Source organism: Chrysemys picta, chromosome 2, assembly GCF_011386835.1.
Source record: "Chrysemys picta bellii isolate R12L10 chromosome 2, ASM1138683v2, whole genome shotgun sequence".
In the NCBI taxonomy this organism is placed as follows: domain Eukaryota; kingdom Metazoa; phylum Chordata; order Testudines; family Emydidae; genus Chrysemys; species Chrysemys picta.
In genome coordinates this window covers 16,339,420-16,361,827 of record NC_088792.1, presented here as the reverse complement: position 1 = coordinate 16,361,827, position 22,408 = coordinate 16,339,420, and the positions used below count along the sequence as shown (strand labels likewise).

At 40.6% G+C, this 22,408-nt stretch overlaps 1 protein-coding gene across 6 annotated transcripts in view; it reads right to left on the bottom strand.

Annotated features, from left to right (window-relative positions):
* Nucleotides 1-22,408, bottom strand: part of LOC101946771 (sodium channel protein type 5 subunit alpha-like) — a 323,447-nt gene that overhangs the window by 29,607 nt on the left and 271,432 nt on the right. For 4 of the 6 annotated variants that reach the window (XM_065582695.1, XM_065582697.1, XM_065582700.1 and 1 more), the window contains one exon: nt 2,212-2,334. In XM_065582695.1, coding sequence (XP_065438767.1) covers nt 2,212-2,334 — 123 coding nt within the window. Of the gene's footprint in view, nt 1-1,304; nt 1,428-2,211; nt 2,335-22,408 lie in introns of all 6 variants that reach the window. The other 2 variants (XM_065582696.1, XM_065582701.1) reach the window with 1 other exon arrangement.

The following is a 22,408-nucleotide window of genomic DNA, read 5'->3' as shown; positions in this document are numbered from 1 at the left end:
GCACCAGCTGGGGATCTGGCAGCTTAAGCCTATGCACTGTTTTGTGTGTGAATACTCTTTAAAATCCGATATTGTTTGGGTTCACTAAGAAGAATGCAGTGTTTTGAACCAAAACAGTTCAAATTTGGATGCCCCACACTGCTCCACCAATGTACTTAACTACTTATAGGGTTAGCTCAATTTCTAGGCTCATTCAGTCCTCTGGCTGTCTTACTATGGCATGATTATGATATGGAAACTGGACCACTAGGACTTCAGCTGAAACCACCAACTTGTTGCACATGGACTGTATAGACTTTTGATAGCTAGTGACTTATATTGAATTTGAACTTGTGATCTAGAGGCAAAAGACGCCATATTCCAAATTGATTTTATTATTAACACCGTACCATTTTCCTTGACATAGTTTAGGGATTTGGTGTCTCCAGATAGGACAGATGTAATTTTACATATATCAGAATCAGAAATCTTGGAAGTGGTGCTTAAGTTGGTACCTTATATACTCCCAAATGTTACAGGTTGTGCCATACAGAGATTTGTTTTGTTTTGCCTTGTGATCTACAGTATTAGTGGTACCTTTGACTGGTACAGAATGCAGCTATTGTCATTTGATAGTCATGCATGATAAAAATAGTTTAAAGAACAAAGCCCAACTCCAGATACTTAAACATACTTGCTATGCTAATCAAGCACAAATAAATATGTATGATACTGGTGGATACAGCCATACATTCAAGAAAATGCAAATGGGAGAGGATAGACATGCAAGATAGAACAATGAACACAAGTCACATGCTTACAATGCTAATCCTGGCATTCTATATTAAAATTCAAATACTTTAGAGGAAAGTTTTTGTGAATTTGCTCATTTGTTTTCTATACATAGTGTGCCTCTAATGTTCATTTTCTTTATTAGTTAAAAAGTCCTCAACAACTTTGTAATTGATTCTAATTTTAATAAAATTTGGAAGCAGGAGCAAACCTGTAGCAAAATTATTTTCCCTGATGTGCCTCATAATTAAAGAGACAATTGTTAGCCAGATGTTACCTCAGCCAAAAAGTTGTTTTTAAAACATAGTATGACAAATTATGCAGCGGGATTAGCTTATCATGAAATCCACCAGAGAGTAAAAGCTGCAGCTATACTAATGCAATCAATACAATGGAGGTGGTTTTTTCCCCACGCAGCATTATCATTCATTTCCTTTGCAGTCATAATGAAAACAAAACCAAAGAAATATGGCCCTTTTACATGCTTGATGTTCACACAGATGGGCTTCGATGGTTGCTTTGTTTACTCTTACCCTCATCCCTTCAAATCGTGACAATGCTCTTAATGGTCTCAAAGCTCGGAGAGTCCTAAGGGATTTAATAGGACCCATTTCGGAGTATCCAAGTGAGTTAGCTATGAGGCTTATTAAAGAGACCTGAATGGAGACATAAAGCAAAAGTCCAAGCTATTAGCACAATCCTACCATTTTACTTCTCTTCTGCCTTTCCTTCCTGAAAAGAAAAAACCTGTTAGTGGGACAATGACGAAATACCCTAAATGGAAGATATCGAATTAGATCAATGCAAAAAGAAAAGAAGTTTTAACATCCAGATATATACACAATTCTTTCCATGATGCCTTCAGAATATAAAGCCTTTGTTCCAATTTAATGTAAACTCATAGAAATAGAGTCTATTTCCTTCTAGCGAAGCACACAGGTGCCTAGTAATGTGAACAGGACCTTTTTGGTCAGAAAAAGGGGAGATTACAATTATAAAAATACTATTCTGTGGCGGCAACATTCTATTTAGTTTATAGCTGACAGAGGTGTGTGTGTATCTATCATTAGAAGTATTATTAAATCATGTAAATGCTACAATTTAGTGCTCTCCCAATGAATCACTTTAAGATCCTGCAAGAGCCAATGATTTATTAAAACAATAGAAGATTTTAAGATTGCCATGGTCGACTGAATTATCAATCCTAAATACCAATTTAAAAAAATCTCCCCTTAACCTGCCACTGGATCTGAGTTTATTATGGACTCTTTAAAAGAATTATGTATATAATTTGTGTGACTCTTTCCATTGTCACCGTTATCTGGATCCCCACACAGCACCTAAAAGAGAAGATTCTATGTTATTTTCCTGTAAGGAAAGTTAGAAGGTGCTCAGCATTAAAAGTGCTCATACTTGATAGACACTAAAAGATACCCTTACCCTTATGCTCTCAAATCTGGACAGGGCTCGGAGGGGCCGCAATGCCCTCAGTGTTCTGAGAGATTTCATAGCGCCCAGCTGGTCATAGTCAAGAGTTGTTGCTATCAGGCAAACAACTGAAATCTGTGCAGATTGAATGGAATTTGAGATTACTGGTCAGACGAACAAACACGAAGTAAATGGGTTTTACAGCCACAGATGATATTCACAGCCTGAATTCTTACTGAGTGGGGAGTGAAAAAGGAAGCTACTCCCATACACTGTAAGCATCTCTCTGACTTTCAAGAGGAAAATACACAGATTAATTTTTGTTCCATCTTTACAACCTTTTCTATTGCCAGGAATTGAGATCTGACTGACTACCTTAATATATGCATTGCTCACCTTGACAAATCCTTCGTTCCTGTCTATCTAAGGTGCTTATATGGCCCCCCCCATTACTGTAACATCTGAGTGTTTTCCAGTCTTGAATGTGTTTATCTTCACCAGCCCCCTGTAATGGAGGGAAATGCCATTACCCCCATTTTACAGAGGGGACCAGAAACACATCATGCAGGAGGTCTGTGATGGAGCAGGAAATTGAACCCATATCGTCTAAGTCCCAGGCTAGCATCCTAACCCCTGGGCCATCCCTATTCCTATAAGCTTAGTCATTTGAATACACAAGGCTGAGCAGACAGTAATCATCTCTAAACATCTTTGTACAATGCACTCAATGTTTTAATTTTTTATAAATTAATGGTTCTATTGCACCTTTTAGACACAGCCAGCAGTCGGGTAGCAGCTCCTGGAGTCAATAGTGCCAGGGGCAGACACAATGGGTCAGATTCTCAGCTGGCATAAATCAGCACAGCTGCACTGGAAGAAGCATTGGTGTACAGCACCGAGCACTAGCCACTGATACACACTTTAACATGGTGCAATAGGCAAACTCACCTCACTGATTCAGCTCCCGTGGCTGGAGTGGAAGGAAGACGGATAATAAATGCTTCTCTACCATGGTGATAAGCATGGTATAAAAGCTTAATAGGTAGATAGATCAGACATAGGCTAGGTTTAAGTAGATAATTTTTATAGGTTCCATATATTAATTAGTCATATTTTTCTCTCCCTTTCTAAGGCTTGCTCACTAGGAATTAATGATTAACTATGGCAGCCTGGCTTTTACAGGTGGAGGGCCTATGAAAAATAGTATTACTAAAACATTTAAAACTCTCTATAACATTTCTGAATTGAATTAGAATTAGTGTGGTATAAAGCTTTTACTGACACTCATTTGGGATGCTCTGTCTAGCCTGGTATTGTCTTCACCAGGGGTAGGCAACCTATGGCACGTGTGCCAAAGGCGGCATGCGGGCTGATTTTCAGTGGCACTCACACTGCCCGGGTCCTGGCCACTGCTCCAGGGGGCTCTGCATTTTAATTTAATTTTAAATGAAGCTTCTTAAACGTTTAAAAAACCTTATTCACTTTACATACAACAATAGTTTAGTTATATATTATAGACTTATAGAAAGAGACCTTCCAAAAACGTTAAAATGTATGACTGGCACGCAAAACTTTAAATCAGAGTGAATAAATGAAGACTTGGCACACCACTTCTTAAAGGTTGCTGACCCTTGGTCTTCACCATTCATTATTAATGTAGCCAACCAAAACTGGGGTTGCTGAAACCTTTATAACCACAGTGCACTACATCACCAAGTAGTCTCTCATTTTCACACTCTCTCATGCTCATGTGTAGCACTGTAAATGTTCATTTAATATTCGTTTGCCTTTCACTCTGAGTTTCTTGAAATTTGTGGTTAAAATCTGGGCATTGATATTGCATTAACGTAGAGTCAAATTTTGCTGTCCTTATTCACTCCACCCATTGACTTCAATGGGAATGGTGCCCAACTAAGGAAAAAGGATTGTAGGATTCAGCCCATAGTATTGGGCACGTGCTGCGTGCATATGTAAAATAGCTTTTCAATTGCTGACTCACAACATTGTAACATGATTGGCATTACTGAGGTATTCCCTGTATACTAAGGACTCCACTACAGCATAGACACATAGCCCTGTGAGGTGTACTGCCCCAGTAGGAATTTCTGAAGGTGTCTGGACATATTTCTGCTCCTACCCCCTTTGGAAAATTTAATACTGAGAATGTGTCCACCGCAAGCTTCATGCAAGGGTTTTTTTTTGTCCAGTTAGATGGGAAGAAAAGGGGTGTTGCTCCTTTAAGAATTTCTTACAATGGGTGGGAAGAAAGGGGAATGTTTACAGGGATGGACAGGAAGGGCAGGAAGCAGTTGTTCCCAGGTCAGGAGAAAGTAACTGCACTGCCCTTCCTGCTTATTGGACGAGTGGGAGGATATTTATACCCCATGCAACCCTGCAGAGGCCTCTTTATGAGGATCAAGGTGGCAGCATACACCCACCCTGAATATGGCAAAAGGACCGGATTCCCCCTTGACCTGGTGTGGACATTATGCTAGTTGCTCTTTTCCTTGGAGGGTGCGGGAGGACTGGGAAGGAATTTTTCCCTCACTGACAGATTGACCAAGGTGTGTGTGTGGGGGGTCATCTTTCCAACAGCTGGTTTGAGACCCAGTGGGGTAGAGTAAGAGGGTTAGGTTATAATGTCGCAACTTACTACATAAAACTTGTTGTGGATGTCCAGTGCAGGTACTCGGTATGGGAGGAATTCAGGTATCAGATAACATGGATTGGAAAAGGCTTGGAAGGAAATCATTCCTTAAGGGAGCTGAGTAAAGGGGTTTTGGGGCCCCTATATCTCGTACAAGGGGAAGCAACCCCCCCTCCTTTTCCTAGCACCCTTTAAAGGAGTTGAGGAAGAGGTTTGGGGCTCCTACATCTGTAGGGTTACCATATTTCAACAATCAAAAAAGAGGACACGGGGTGCCGCCCTAGCCCCGCCACAGCCCCGTCCCCTCCCACTTCCCGCCCCCGTCAGAATCCCCCTACCTGTCTCCTGACTGCCCTCTCCTGAGACCCCCCCCCACCCTAACTGCCCCCAGGACCCCACCCCCTATCTAAGTCTCCCTGCTCCCTGTCCCCTGACTGCCCCAACCACTCTCTACACCCCCTTCTCCCAACAGCCCCCCCCAGAACCCCCAACCAATCTAACCCCCCCATTCCCTGTCCCTTGCCTGCCCCCCCACCAGGCCGAGGGAGAGCTGCGAGCTCCACGTGCAGCCAAACACTGTGGCACTGCTCTGTGGGGGAGGAGGTAGTGGGGGAGGGGGAGGGACTCTGGCTGCTGGAGGCCCCAGTGGCTGCGAGCGGCTTTCAATCAGGCCCAGCCATCCAATCAGCCGCGCTGCACTCTGCATGAGGGGAAGGGGGAAATCCCGGACATTTCTACTTTATTAGAAATCCCCCCCCGGATGGCCATTTAAAGCTGAAAAAGCTGGACATGTCCGGGGAAACCCGGACAGATGGTAACCCTATACATCTGGTATAGCAGGGAGGTGACCCTCCTCCTTCCTGTACTGTACAAATTGTTGCCAGGTACTCCCAAATATTTTAAGAGAATAAAGTTGCAGCCTAATTAAACCACACCTGGTGCCTCCTTTCTTTTGTCTGGCATAGCCAGACAATGGCACTAGTCCTGCAGAGTCCTTGAGCTCCCTTTCCACAGTTGTTTGCCTGTGGGGGAGGTGAACGAAAAAGAGAACTGTGTGCCTTATTATGAATAGGTTGAGACATGATATGGAAAACAGAAACTAAATTACCAACGCAGTTGCTAAAAGTTCAGCTCTTTCATTTAAAAAAAATGCATTTTTACAACAAAAGGATTAAAATGCAGTGCAGCTACAATCCTTTCCCTTTGTTATCTTTACCCAGAATGAGTTAAAGGCAAAACTTTTGAAAGGTTTTCAGGTCTCCCGCACAATCAGGGGTGCCATTGGGCGGGGCCAAGGGAGGGATCTAGCCCCCCCCCTGAGTTTTGTAGGGGAGATCAACTCACCCTACCTCCGGACTGAGCTCTTAACTGCAACAGCTTGAGTGTGATATGTGGAGTTCAGAAGCTGTGAGCAGCACAGCCTTTGAGGCAGGGACTTTGTTTATAAACAGAGGCAGTGTGATTAAGATAACAAAAGGCTTGTCATTAAAGTAAATTAATGATCCTGAAAGCACTGCCAGGCACTTCAGTTAAAAGATAGGAAACAAAGGGTAGGAATAAAAGGTGAGAATGTAGAGAGGTACACCTCTACCCCAATATAATGCAACCCGATACAACACAAATTTGATATAACGCAGTAAAGCAGTGCTCGCGGGGAGGGGAGGAGAGGCGCGCGCAGGGCTGCGCACTCCAGCGGATCAAAGCAAGTTCAATATAACGCGGTTTCACCTATAACGCGGTAAAATTTTTTGGCTCCCAAGGACAGCGTTATATCGAGGTAGAGGTGTATATTTTCAACATATTCATAAATGATCTGGGAAAAGGGGTAGGCACTGAAGTGGTAAAATTTGCAGATGATACAAAATTACTCAAGATAGAGATACTGGGAAGAGTTACAAAGGGTGACTGGGCAACACAATGGCAGAAGAAATTCAATGTTGATAAAAACAAAGTAATGCACATGGCAAAATATAATTCCAACTATACATACAAAATGATGGGGTCTAAATTAGCTGAACCCATCAATAAAGAGATACTGGAGTCACTGTGGATAGTTCTCTGAAAACATCTGCTCAATGAGCAATGGCAATTAAAAAAACAAATAGAATATTGGGAATCATTAAGAAAGGGAAAGATAATAAAAGGATAATATCATATTGTCTCTATATAAATCCATGGTATGCCAACATATTGAATAGTGCTTGCAGATTTGGTCACCCTATCTCAAAAAGATACATTGGATTTGGAAAAGGTACAGAGAAGGGCAAAAGAAATGATTAGGGGTATAGAACATCTTCTGTATGAGGAGAGATTAAAAAGACTGGGACTTTTCAGCTTGGAAAAGACATGACTAAGGAGGGATATGATAGAGGTCTATAAATCATGAAAGGTGTAGAAAAATTGAATAAGGAAATATTATGTACTCCTTCACATATCACAAGAACTAGGGGTTACCCAATGAAATTAACAGGCAGCAAATTTAAAACAAACAAAAGAAAGCATTTCTTCACAGTCAACATGTGTAACTCTTTGCCAGGGATGTTGTGAAGGCCAAAACTATAACAGGGTTCCAATAAGAACTAGATAAGTTAATGGAGGTTTAAGTCCAGCAATAGCTATTAGCCAGGGTGGACAGGGATCCAACACCATGTTCTGCATGTCCCTCGCCTCTGTTTGCCAGAAGCTGGGAGTGGGCAACAGGACAACTTGATGATTGCCTGTTCTGTTCATTCCCTCTGAAGCAGCTGGCATTGGCCACTGTTGGAAGACAGGATACTGGGCTAGACAGACCATTGGTCTTACCCAGTATGGCCATTCTGATGTTCTTATATAGAACCCAGGTGTCTCTGCTCCACGCTGTAACCTACTAGACCCTGCTCTCCTCCCAGGAGTCCTGACGGGGTCTCTCTCTCCACAGAGTTAGTAATAAAGTAAGAATATACATTAACATTTTAAATCTAACCAGTGTCCGTTAAATGACTTGGCACAAGATGTCAGAACATGTTATTAGAGCTGAATGGGTCTAATATTTACTTAATTTTCTTTCTTTTATAAAGGAATTAGATACAGGGCTCCTGTCAGCTAATTGCTAAGTTATCTGCCAAAAAACCTAGCGTTTTCAAGTACCTAGGTAGCTCCAGGAATCATGGTTAAAGTTGCCCCCCCACCCCAATCTGAAATGGTGCCCCTCCTCCACATGTGCTTTATTCTCTTCTTTCCTCAGTCCCAGATTTATGGGCCATAGGTCCACCTCTGCTCAAGGCAAAAGGTCCATTGTTCAAATCCTATAAGACCAGGTTTCAGCTCAGAACGGGTTACCAGTTTCTCTAGAGTGCCACAAATGTCACCCTGAAATACATCACAGGTGCTGCTGTCCTCCTGACACAGATTTACACAGTATTAGATATCTATTCAGAGGATTAGGCCATCAAGCTGTGTGATATTTGGCAATGATTTACAAGGCTGGAGTCAGTCCTCAGTTCGAGACAACTTGTCTAAATACTCTACTGTTGATTTCAAAGGTATTTGATTTCTCCCTGTCAAATTTTATTTATAGGAAAATCACTACAGCAGAGAGTTGGCTGCTTGGACTTGATTAACTGTGACCCCAAAGGCTATTAAAAAAAAATCAAACAGCTTTCGAAATCAGTGCTGACTGCCGCACATAAGCACGGCAAAAAGGAAAGTCAGCACTTTTCTAATGTGTGTTTTTTTCTTTTGCAAGCTTGTGAAGACCAAAGCTACTGTAGCTTACTGCCTTATATTCTGTATTAAATCAGACTTACCCCCTGAATCCTGCAGGAATCTGGAAAGCACCGGTGGAGAGAATGTAAGCCCCAATTTTAACAATAGTGCACATTTTTCTAACTGTTTTAATCTTTGTATTTTATAGCCCATAGGATTTTCTAGGTAAAAATACATTTGAAAACCATGAAATATTGTAATATTATGGCACTTAGCTTACTCCTAAGGAGCTTCTATGTCTCCATAAAGATGTATCTTCATTAGGAAAAAAACAAAAAGCATGTTGTTAACTCATGTTAGCAAACATGTGATAACTAATATGAGGTGAAATCCTGGTGATGACCAGGCAGTTTGTAGACTTCACACATATTAGCAGGTCAAGATAAAGACTATGTGGGAACCTAGGGTTTATATAGATCTGCTAATGTGCTAACATTAAAAGCTGCCTTGGCATCCCTAGGATTTTACCTTGTATAAGTTGCCATGTGTTAGCTAACCCAAGTTAAGAACATGCTTTTTTTCCCTAGAGAAGACCAGATCCAAGAGGTTAGTGTGGGATTGGGTGACTTATGTGTGGGAGTGGTGATCTACGGTGCGTCTGGACTTTAAAAATCAATAGGAAAGAGAAAAGGGTATGCTTTAAGTTCCAAATGTGCCACATGTCCCTTTCCCCTTGCTATGCAGACCATTTAAGTATATATTTTGAACACATATTTCTAAGGCATTTGCTTTAAAAAAATCTTTTCAGTCCCCTTCTAAAAAAGTTATGAGAAACAAGCACATCTCTGTGAAGAAAGTCTCTCAAGGAGTTTGTTTGAATGTTTCCATCAAACCAATCATATTTATGTAGCATTGTGATGGGGTGTTCACCCCCATACTAAGCCTGAAGGGGTTAAGTTGGCACAGACAAGGCCAATTCATTTCATAGGCTGCACCTGGTGGAGAGTTTGGCTTGATTGAAAATGACTAATGCCTCAAAGTCCTGTTGAGGGAGAAGGTGGCTAAAGTACAGTATAAAGCCAGGCAGTTTGCAGCAGAAAGGGAGCTACAGGCACTACAAATTGTGTGAGGTGCATTTATTACAACACCTACATATGTGCTTCAGATAGCTTCTAGTGAAACGCCAGTTACACTATGAATGAAAGTACTGGATCTAACTCTGGGCCAAAGTTAATTGGAACTGCAACAATGCAAGTACCAAACAAATTGATGAGGACTGCTGGGAATTCAATAGATGAAATATTGCACATGACATTAGAACTCTACACAAGGAGGGGGGGTCGACCTAAGATACGCAACTTCAGCTACGCAAATAGTGTAGCTGAAGTTGGCATATCCTAGGTCGATTTACCTGGCTGTGAGGACGGCGGCGAGTCAACTGCTGCCACTCCCCCGTTGACTCCGCTTCCGCCTCTCGCCAGGGTGGAGTTCCGGAGTCGACGGCAGAGCGATCGGGGATTGATTTTATCGCATCTACACTAGACACGATAAATCGATCCCTGATAGATTGATCACTATCCGCCGATCCGGCGGGTAGTGTAGATGTACCCTTAGTGTGTGGATGCTGGAGTTGAAAGACAAGGAAAAGCTGAATGAAGTCAAAACTTTTAGTCATGGGAAAATTAGCTATGATGGAAAGTTGCAGGTCCAAATGTGGATTTAGATTTACTTTTCTAAAAGTTAATGGTAAAAAAGAGACAGTAAGTATTAAAGATTAAGTGTACCAGTATATGCATGAAAAGTAGTGTTGGTTTTGTCAAATATGTACAGATAGGTCCAAAAAAGAAAAAAACAGGAAGAGTAGAGACAGCGTATTATATAACAAAATTGGGCATTAGTACATCTAAAAGAATATCTGACTATGTAGCTGACATGACAGCTGAACTAGTAGCAATAATACTAGCATTAAATTAGATCTGGGATGGACATCCAGTAGCAGCGGTCATTTTTTCGGATTTAATCTCAGGCCTTATGGCAATAAAAACGGGTGTCTCAGTATGCAGAAGTGATATAATCAATGAAGATATATGTCTAATAAGAGAGTTAGTACAGATGGGGACACATGTAGCATTAACTTGGATCCCAGCGCACAATGGGATAATAGGGAATGAAATGAATGGTGGACAAAGCAGCTAAAAATGCTGTAAGAAGTGGAAGGATTGACATAGAAATACCCTTGAGTAAACAGGAATGCAAAAGCCTAGAACAGAAAAATTTAAACAAGGAATGGCAAAAAATTTGGATGAATGAAAAAAGAGGAAGAAGATTTTTTGAATTGTGCCCTAGAGTGGAGGATTTCGACACTTCAGGACTTGGATAGGACTAATGGTGTATCTTCGTTTAGAGTTCTAACTGGCCATTGTGGCTTAAACAAAAATCTTTTTTTGAATAAAAAGACACAAAGATGGACTATGTGATTTCTGTAAAGTGGAAGAAACAATTGATCACTTTTTGTGGGTATGTCAGGGCTTTGTTAAAGAAAGGGAAAAGTTTTTTGAGGCATTCAAATGTCGTAAGGTTAAAAAAAATTACATGATGGATTTAGTAAAAACATCGGGGAAATGGAGTCCTATTAAAAAGATGCTCAGACATTACCTGAAAGACACAGGGCAGAGTGAGAGGATCTAAACCGCTATGTACTGAGGAATTAGAGATGGTGGCGGCTATAGACTATTTAGTTGTCTGCTTCGCCATAGAGAGAGAAAAAGGAAAAAAAAAAAAAAAAGGGGGGCTAGTTGGGCTGCTGGCTGGGCTTGGGTTGGCTGTTTGCAGGCTGGCTGTGTAGACTAGGAGAGGCTGAGAGCTGGGCTTGGGTTGGCTGGCTGAACAAAGCTGGAAATACAGGCTGAGAGGGAACGGCTGGAAGCTACGTTGGAAACTGAGGGAGAAGAAGCAAAGGATGAGGAATGGCTTCAGATTAGGAAGAAGAAAAAAAGAACAGAAATATCTGTATCTGAAGAAGAGGGAGCAGACAGGGATGGAAAAAAGAGTAAGGAAAAGGATTAACATCTCAATGATCAAATCACTAGCTGAAAAGGTAAAGATGGGAGATGTTAATCTCTTGAAAACAGTGGATTAGGCGAAGTATTGGAGGTATATTGAGAGCTAAAACAATGCAGGGTGGAAATTTAGTAGTAGAATGTACACACAGGAACAGGCTGAGAAACTTCTTTAAACTACAATTTCAGGGAAAATAAACTAATTTGCTAGCTGCCTATGACAGAAGCAAGAGGGGTAATGTATGGACTTTCAGTGGGCATTATTGAGGATGAAATTAAAAGGGGTATAAATGAGGACCAATTGCTGTTTGTTGAGCAACTGATTAGCAGGAGAGGGGGAGAACACACACCATCCACAGCTGTCCAAGGTAGAACGCTACCCAATAGAGTTAACAAAGGATATCCACTCTTCTGAGTTAAACCATATATCCCGGCTCCTTTGAGATGTTATATATGTCAAAGATTTGGGCATGCGGTGGCTGTCTGTAAGGGGAAAACGAGGTGTGGTAAATGTGGAGGAGAACACTTGTATGAGAACAGAATGGAAGGAAGAGAAATAAAATGCAACAATTGGGGGGATATGCACAGTGCAGTATACAAAGGGTTTGTGGCAGCTAGGCCTGTCAAGCAATTAAAAAAAGTAATCATGATTAATTGCACTGTTAATATTAAAATACCATTTATATAATTTTTTTTGGTGGAGTTCTATATTTTCAAATATAGGCTCAGCTCTGGGGGCTCAAGGCTTCAGCCCTGCTTGGGGCTTCAGCCCTGGTCGGGGCATGGGGCTCGGGGCTCTAGCTCCTCTTGGGAATAAGGACAACCGCCTAGGAAGTTGTGGGCTGGGGCGGCTCCAAATCCCTCCACCACCCAGGGAACTGTGGGCTGAGGTGGCTCCACCCCCTCCGCCACCTGGGAAGCTGTGGGTTGGGGCTTCTCCAGCCTCTCTCCCATTTGGGAAGGGAAGCTGCGGGCTGGTGCAGCTCCAGGCCCTCTGCCATGTTAATTTTGCTTTCAGTTAATTGCAGGGATTAACTACGATTAATTGATGGCCTAGTGGCAGCAGAACAAGAAAGATAGATCGAGAAAACTAAAACTATCCATAAAATATCCTATGCAAAAGCAACCAAAAACATATTCACAATGGAACGTGGAGAAGGAGGAAAATGCCCTTGAGGGAAAAGAGCTACTGGTAAAATAACACGCAGTTCAGGGCAGGAAAGATAATTTAAGGGGAATAGATGAAGATGTACTGTTTGTAAACAAAGAGAAATGTATAGCATTTATGATATAAGTGATAAATTGCACTTTACAGACAGAGGAAAAGACTAAAGAATAAAAAAACCCAAAGTGTCAGAAAAATATTTTCATATAGGCAATCACTCGATAAATCACATTCATGCCATTTTGAATCACAGAAGTATAGGACTGGAAGGGATCTCAATAGGTCATCTAGTTCAGTCCCCTGAACTCAAGGCAGGACTAATAATAACTAGACCATCCCTAACAGGTGTTTGTCTAACCTGCTTTTAAAAATGTCCAATGATGGAGATTCCACAACCTCCCTAGGCAATTTATTCCAGTGCTTAACCACCCTGACAGGAAGTTTTTCCTAATGTCCAACCTAAATCGCTCTTGCTGCAATTTAAGACCATTGCTTCCTGTCCTATCCTGAGAGATTAAGGAGAACAAATTTTCTCCTTCTTTCTTGTAACAACCTTTTATGTATCATGTCCCCTCTCAGTCGTCTCTTCTTCAGACTAAACAAACCCAGTTTTTTCAATCTCCCTACATAGGTCATGTTTTCTAGACCTTTAATCATTTTTGTTGCTCTTCTCTGAACATTCTCCAATTTGTCCACATTTTTCCTGAAATGTTGCACCCAGAACTGGACACAATACTCAGGCTGAGGCCTAATCGGCATAGAGTAGAGCAGAAGAATAACTTATCATGTCTTGCTTACAACATTCCTGCTAATACATCACAGAATGATGTTTGGGTTTTTTTGCAAATGTGTTTCACTGTTGACTCATATTTAGCTTGTGATCCACTATGACCTCCCAGATCCCTCTCTGTAGTACTCTTTCCTAGGCAGTCATTTCCCATTTTGTATGTGTGCCACTGACTGTTCCTTCCTAAGTGGAGTACTTTGCATTTGTCCTTATGGAATTTCATCCTATTTACTTCAGACCATTTCTCCAGTTTGCCCAGATCATTTTGAATTTTAATTCAGTCCTCCAAAGCACTCATAACCCCTCCCATCTTGGCATTATCTGCAAACTTGATAAGTGTACTCTCTACACCATATCTAAATCATTGATGAAGATATTGAACTGAACCAGACCTAGGCGGATCCCTTTGAGACCCCATTCAATATGCCTTTCCAGTTTGACTGTGAAGCATTGATAACTACGCTCTGGGATTGGTTTTGCTCCATGTAGGCTATATTTTCCCTAGTTCATTTTTGAGAAGGTCATGTGAGACAGTATCAAAAGTCTTACTAAAGTCAAGATATGCTACATCTACCACTTCCTTCTATACACAAGGCATGTTACCCTGTCAAATAAAACTATTAGGTTGGTTTGACATGATTTGTTCTTGACAAATCCATGTTGACTGTTACATATCACCTTATTATCTTATAGGTGTTTCAAATTTCTGTAATTCCCTGGGTTGTCCTTATTCCACTTTTTATAGATTGGCACTGTATTTGCCCTCTTCCAGTCCTTTGGCATCTCTCCCATCTTCCATGAGTTTTTGAAGATAATCGCTAATGGCTCAGATATCTCCTCAGTCAGCTCCTACCATATTCTAGGATGTATTTCATCAGGCCCCACTGACTTGAAGACATCTAAATTGTCTAAGTAATTTTTAACACATTCTTTCCCTATTTTAACCTCAGATCTTACCTCCTTTTCACTGGCGTTCATTATATTAGATGCCCGATTGCTACTAACTTTTTTGGGGTGAAAACTGAAACAAAAAGGGCATTTAGCATTTCTGCCATTTCTACATGTCCAGTTATTGTCTTCCCCGCATTGAGTAATGGATCTACCCTGTCCTTGGTCTTCCTCTTACTTCTAAAGTATTTGTATAATGTTTTCTTGTTACCCTTTATCATATGTCTCTAGCTAGTTTAATCTCATTTTGTACCTTGGCCTTTCTAATTTTGCCCCTACATACTTATGTTGTTTTTTAATATTCATCGTTTGTAATTTTACCTACTTTTTACTTTTTGTAGGACTCTTTTTTGAATTTCAGATAATTGAAGATCTCCTGGTTAAGCCAGGGTGATCTCTTGCCATACTTCCTCTTTCCTATGCAGTGAGATGGTTTTCACTTGTGCCCTTAATAATGTCTCTTTGAAAAACTACCAACTCTTTCAAACTGTTTTTCCCCTTAGACTTATTTCCCATGAATCTTACCTATCAGCTTCCTGAGTTTGCTAAAGTCTGTCTTCTTAAAATGCAATCTTTATTCTGCTGTTTCCCCTCTTACCATTCCATAGAATCATGAATGCTATTATTTCATGATCACTTTCACCCAAGCTGCCTTCCACCTTCAAATTCTCAACCAGTTCTGCCCTATTTGCTAAAATCAAATCCAGAACAGCCTTGCCCCTACTTGATTTCCCCAACTTCTGAAATAAAAATGTATCTCCAATGTATTCCAAGAATTTGTTGGATAATCTGTGTCCTGCTGTTATTTTCCCAACAGATGTCTAGGTAGTTGAAGTTCCCCATCAGCAGCAAGTCCTGTTAGTTGTTTAAAAAAAGCCATAGCCACTCCTTCTTCCTGGTTAGGTTGTCGATAGTAGACCCCTACCATGACATCACCCTTGTTTTTTACCCCTTTACCAGTACCCAGAGACTTTTCAACAAGTTTGTCTCCTATTTATATCTAAACCTCATTTCAAGTGTATACATCTTTGATATACAAGGCAATGCCTCCTCCCTTTCTTCCCTGCCTATCCTTCCTGAGCAAGTCTCTGAGATTCTAGCTATGCCATAGTTGTGATTATTCACTAGCATTTCTAGTTCTTCCTGTTTGTTCCCCATACTTCTTGCATTAGTATACAGACATCTAAGATACTGATTTGATTTCCCCTCTGTGTTCCCTCTTGTCTCTCCTTTGTCCCATGTTTCCTCCAGATTCTGAACCGTCAACCAGGTCTTCATGTTTTTGATTTACTTGTGGGCTTTTGCATAGTGCCCCCACTAAAACTAGTTTAAAGCCCGCCTCACTAGGTTAGCCAGTTTGTATCCAAAGATACTCTTCCTGTTCCTCAGTAGGTGGTAGGTAATAATGTAGTTTAAACAACATGATTCTAACATTTTTTGCTGGAACATAGTCTAATAACACATGGTCAGGAATTAAAGAAAACTATTTTTGAAATGGAAAACAAACCTGACATGTACAAGAAATATGGTTAGTGACAAAACTTATGTTTAGACTTCCAGGATATGATGTAATCATATGTGAAAGAAAAATCAGAGGAGGAATGTCTTGGTTATGTTGACATAGATATACAGAACTTACGTTTTGGGTACAATACTGTTGAGTTTCCTTTGCAGAATAATGGCACCTTTATACAAATCTATAAACTTTACAACCCGTGTGCAAAACTAGACAATTTAGAATTGGAAGAGTTAGCAAAGGGCTCAAAGGCCCATATATTAATTGTGGAGACCTTATTAGCCACAATGAATTATGGGAAAGCAGGAAAACTGATGATAATGGCAAATGCATGGAATAGTTCATTGAGATGCATAACCTGGCATTGCTCAATACTGGAGCACCTACTAGGTTTTATTTGGTGGATGGAACCTTTTTATGTTTAGATCTGGGAATTGCAACAAGCAGGATAGCAAGTAACTGCAGCTGGGAAATCTACAAAGAAGTGATCACTTCCCTATGCTAATTACATATTAAAGCCAAAGTAATGTTGAAAACACTGAAGGAATTCCTACCTGGAGCCTTAGAAAAGGAAACTGGGGACTCTTTAAGAGTAAGTGTGCTGAGTATCTAAGTACCAATTGTATAAGTGACATGCTAGAGGAATTTCATGATAATATAATAAAGGGAGTTGTAGCAGTGCCCAGCCTAGCTATATGTAAAACATTAAATTGTTACAAACTCAGAAATCCAGTTACATGGGGGAATTAAGATTATAAATGCAGCAACAAAAGAAATAAATAAGGCATACAAAGCAAAAGTACAATGACTAGGCAGGACTTAATGAACTATAAAAGATGTAAAGCACAAAGGTGTATTAAAAAGGCAAAGAAAGAGTTGGAGAAAGTATTGTGAGAAATGAACAAAGATTCCAAGGTTTCAGAGATATATACACAAGTTAAAAGAATGAATGGGATACAGAATAAAAACAAATTTATACCTGGTCTCATAGTAAATGATAAAGCTGCAAGTTCTAACTTGGGAAAAGCAGACAGTTTAGCAAAAGAGTTCCAAAAAAGTTAGTAGTGATGCAAAATCAAAGGAAAGAGTTTTGTGAACAAAAAAGAATGTTTGTTGAAGAAAATTGTGAGCTCTTACATGGCTGGGTGGAATATAAAGATTAAGTCCTAAATGAAAATTTCAGCATACAGGAACTCAAAAAAGCTACAGACAAAAGTGAAAATACAACCTCAGGTAAAGATAGTATATGTAATACAATGCTTAACCACCTACCAGAAGGGAGTTTAAGAATCTGAAATTATATAATAATGTATGGGGTGAAGGAATACTACCAGCAGAATAGAAGCAAGCAGTGGTTATTTCTATAGGAAAACCTGGCAAATTACACACAACACCTGATGCATATAAACTTATTGCCCTCATATAGTTTGTGGGCAAAATTATGGGAAGACTGATAAATGAGAGATTAGTATCATACCTAGAAAAAAATGAAATTATAAACTGTGTACAAAGGGGTTTCAGGAAAGGAAGATGCACAGTTGATCATATAAGAAGATTAGAAACAGAAATACAAAAAATCTATGAGGAACAGAGTTTATGATAGCTGTCTTTTTGGACATAGAAAAAGTGTATGGCATACTATGGAGGGAAGGCTTGCTGTATAAACTAGCCAAAACTGGAACAAGAGAAAGAAAAGTGTATAGGAGATTTCTTAGGTGATAGAATCATACAAGTCAGGGTGGGGGCAGCTTTGCTGAATATTTATAAATTTACTAATGACATTCCACAGGTGAGTGTTATCAGCCCAACTCTCTTTAACATGATTAACAATCTCTTGGAGAGTATATGGGCAGGAATAGGTATTACAGTATTTTAGATGACTGTGCTATATGGGACAAACATAGAAAACTTAAGATAACTGTGTAGAGAACAGATGAGGCGCTCAGGGGGATTTCAGAATGGAGAGATACTTGGAGATTTAAGTTCTCACTTGCCAAAACAAAGGGAATGATCTTCACAAAAAAGGAAAATTGGGAGGAAATGGAACTTATATCTCCATACAGGAGAAATACAAGGAGTTCAAAATTTGACATTCTTAGGAGTTATGCTTGATAACCAACTAACCTGGAGGGGTCAAATCGATACTATAAAGACTAAATGTAAAGATAGAATGAATCTGCTTAAAAGCATTGCTGGGAACAATTGGGATGCAGAATAGAACATTTGTTGATGCTGTATAGAGCACTAATAAGACCAGTTATAGATTATGGATGTCAAGTATTTAATTCAGCTTCTAAAGGCACACTTAAAAATATCAGAGCTGATACAAGCACACAATCTGTGAATCACATGTGGCGGGAGCACTACGACTCCATTGTGTGTGCTGCAGGTAACAACTAGAGAAATGCCAATACATTCAAGGATGAAATTGTTAAGTTTAACCTTTGGGGCTAAGGTTAATGGAAACAGTGCAGATAAGAGTACCAAATGAACATACAAGGCCTGTTGGGAATTAAGTAGACAAGAAGTAACTGGGCGTCACAGACTTCCATATGCTAGCAGGGACAAAAGATGGGTAAAAACACTTGGGTGAAAAGGATGGGCTGGAATAAATTAGAATTTTTAGTCATGGGTAGGGCCCTACCAGATTCACAGTCTATTTTGGTCAATTTCACGGTCATAGGATTTTAAAAATCATACGTTTCAGGATTTTGGCTATTTAAATCTGAAATTTCACAGTGTTGTAATTGTAGGGGTCCTGACCCCAAAAGGAGTTGTGGAGGGTCGCAAGGTTATTGTAGAGGGCGTTGTGGTACTGCTACCCTTACTTCTGTGATGCTTCTGGTGGCAGCACTGCCTTCAGAGCTGGGCAGCTGGAGAGCGGCGGCTGCTGGCGGGGATCCCAGCTCTGAAGGCAGAGACGCTGCCAGCAGCAGCACAGAAGTAAGGATGGCCTGGTATGGTATTGCCACCCTTACTTCTGCATTGCTGCCTGCACAGTTGGGCCCTCAGTCAGCAGCCGCCACTCTCCAGCCGCCCAGCTCTGAAGGCAGTGCAGAAGTAAGGGTGGCAATACCGCAACCCCCCTAAAATAACCTTGTGACCCCCCAACAATCCTCTTTAGGGTCAGGATCCCCAATTTGAGAAACACTGGTCTCCGCCATGAAATCTGTATATTATAGGGTAAAAGCACACAAAAGACCAGATTTCACGGGTGGAGAGTAGATTTCATGGTCCGTAACACGTTTTTCATGGTTGTGAATTTGGTAGGGCCCTAGTCATGGGAAATCAAACTCTACCTGGATGGTTGTCTCTCCAGTTGTGAATCCGGAATTATACAATAAAACAAAGGGAAGAGTAAGACTGTCAAATATGATGACTGAGATTTACGAATTTATACTGTTGTCAAATCTATATTGACAGCTCTAGAGATAACACAGGAAGAGTGGGGATGACGAATTTGGAATTAAGAGATCTATGAGACTATCCAATTTTGGGGCAATTATGATGGCCGATTTGATGGGCATACTGTTGGCAGTGACCTGGATAAGTGATGTATGCCCAACTATGACTGCTATCCTGCTGTGATTCTTTATCAACTATAATGGCAATTAGAAAGGGAACCTTGGAAAGCAGGAATGACAATCAATTCAATATTGTTCTTAATTCTGGAGTTGGGTATACATATATCCATAGTGTGGATTCTGGCATGTCGGGATACTGGACAATGAAATGGCAGATAAAGCAGCAAAAAATGCCTTAAAATGAGGAGGTTGATATAAAGATCCCTCTGAGTAAACAAAACTTCAAAAGTTCGGTTAAGAGAAAACTTTTGACGGAATGGCAAGAACTATGGGCAAAAGAGAAAAAAGGATGAAGGTTCTATGGAATATGTCTTAAACTTGAGGATAAAGGTATACTTACTATTAAAAAAAGAAGTGAAGTAACTACACTTAGAGTGCTAACAGGTCACTGTAACCTGAATATTAATTTATATTTATGAAACAAGCACAAATACGGATTGTGAGATATATTCAAAGTACAAGAAACAGTTTTGCATTTGCTGTGGCAATGCAGGAACAATTACACAGGAAGAAAGATTGTCTATGAAGAATTGAGACACCTCAAGGTGAAGGAAGGGTTTACCCAGAAGGGTGGAGAAGAAAGCCCGTGGGAGCGAAGTAGGAAGCTGCCCAGGGAAAGAGCAGTGAGGTTAGAGATTGTGCAGACCGTGGCTGCTGGGTGTAGGGTCCCTGGGCTGTAACCCAGAGTAGTGGGCTATGGGGGCCATAACAGAACCTAGAGTAGATGATCTAGCCTACTTAACAATGCAGGATTGCTTCCTACTACATATTTTCTGGTGTTGTGGTTAGTCTTATTTTTAATTTGCAAAGCATTGGGGCTTCTAGTGTTTCTTTTGGGGCATTTTACAGAACCCAAGAGATCTCATATTGTTAGGAAGTTTTTCCAAATATTCAGTCTACATTTTTCTTTCCTTAGTTTAGTCCAGTTGTTCTTTGTTATATTCCATTGTACACTCCCAAATAATCCCTCTCTCTCCTTGATGTTTACTCTCTTCATTACCTGCAGGCGGTTAGGCTGTTTTCATGTTCCCATTAACTTGCTACTTAATTCATGTATACATACACACATTATATACATGCCTTATTCAGATTTTACTCAGACTTTACTCAGTCAACATTTGGCTCTGAAGCTAGACCATATGAGTGTTTTGCTTGATAAAGACTGTGTATAAACCGAGTAGGGATGTCAGCATTTGGCCCATGGTATTTAGTTCTTTTTCCATCACGACTCAGTCTTTCTAGGTCCTTGATAATTTTTGTTGCTCTTCTCTAAACTCCCTTCAATCAAACAAATAGTGTCAGATGGTTCCACATGGAAGGGGGAAATTTTTACCTAGGATGCTGATACATCAGGTGACCCTAAGAAGGGTACACCACACTATATATGTGGAAACACTGAATGTGTGGGATGAAGGAGGAGCTGGAGAAGAAAGTGATATCAGGTAAAGGCTTCCACTCCACAAATGGCACAATATCCATGCCTTGGCAGCACTAATTTATACATGGGAGTCAACACACATGGGTGATTCAAACTACAAAGGCTGCCGCAGCTTATAGGAAACACAGAAGCCATCCGCAGCTGTTACTACTATTCAATATTTATATTACAGAACTGTCCAGCAGCATCAGGATCAAGGCACCACAGTGGTAGGCACTGTACAAAGATATGTTCTCTGCCCTAAAGAAGCTACAGTCTTGTGTGCTTCATGGCAGACACCATGGACACAAGCTGCTAAGTTAAGTACTTCAGTAGGCACAAACTCCTGCTACACGTTTGTGTATGTGGCGTCTAGCTAGTGCAGATAGTTACACCAATTTGTGTTTGTAAGTTTGTTCCTAGGAGATTCCTGTAACCTTGGGTCCAGGAACTACAATCCCCAGGATGCACCACAAAGTGGGGAGTAGGAGGGTGAGACAGAAAGAAAGAGAAGGAAGAATAAGGTAATCTCTAAGAAGAAGCATGGGGGATAAACCTTATCTATACTGTTATCTAATTTCCTGAGTCTTCCTCACAGGGGTTGAGGTACAAATGTGTGCTTATGCAGTGACATTAGCTTCAGTTTTGGCTGTGTGCAATGGGGTATTTGAACATTCCCACTATTATTATGTCAGTGTGGCATGCACACTGAGTTTAATTTACCCCTATGTCTATAGCACATCTGTTATGTAATACTACTTATCATAAACTTTCACAGCTGCTGGCTACTTGCATATTGACTTCTATGAAATGGCAATATGTGTCTCAAACTGGACTGTCTGAGAGTGCTATCTCTAGCCTTTCCTTGCCCTCCCACCCATCTGTCAAATAATAATAAAAAAAAAATCATTTGGGCAATCCAACTGATTCTTCATTGGCCCAGGGAGCAAGAGTCCCACCGACACTACTGACTATATAGTAGATCCAGTTTTTGTTGACCAACACTATTATGGAAGTAGTGTTTGTAGGCCTGTTACTGAAAATCTTACAGGCAACGAGTAGCACTAATTCAGCTGAATTGTCCCATAAAGTCAATGGATGAATTGAAGTCAATGGCAAAACTCCATTGACTTTAGTGGGGCTAGGATTTCACCCAATGAGACTTCTTGTGCTATGCAATAGGAGTAAGGTTGCAGAATCATTCCCTATGAAATACATATTGTTTAATCAAATAGGACGTGTTTTTTTGCACCCAGCCTCAGTTCATCTCAGTACGGAGCCAAGCCAGAGGTCAGCCCAAATGCTATTAAAAACTTCCTAACATTTATTCCATGGATGCCACTTCTGAAACAGCAGCATGAAGTGTCCCGCTCAGAGACAGAGTTACATTTGCCAATAGACC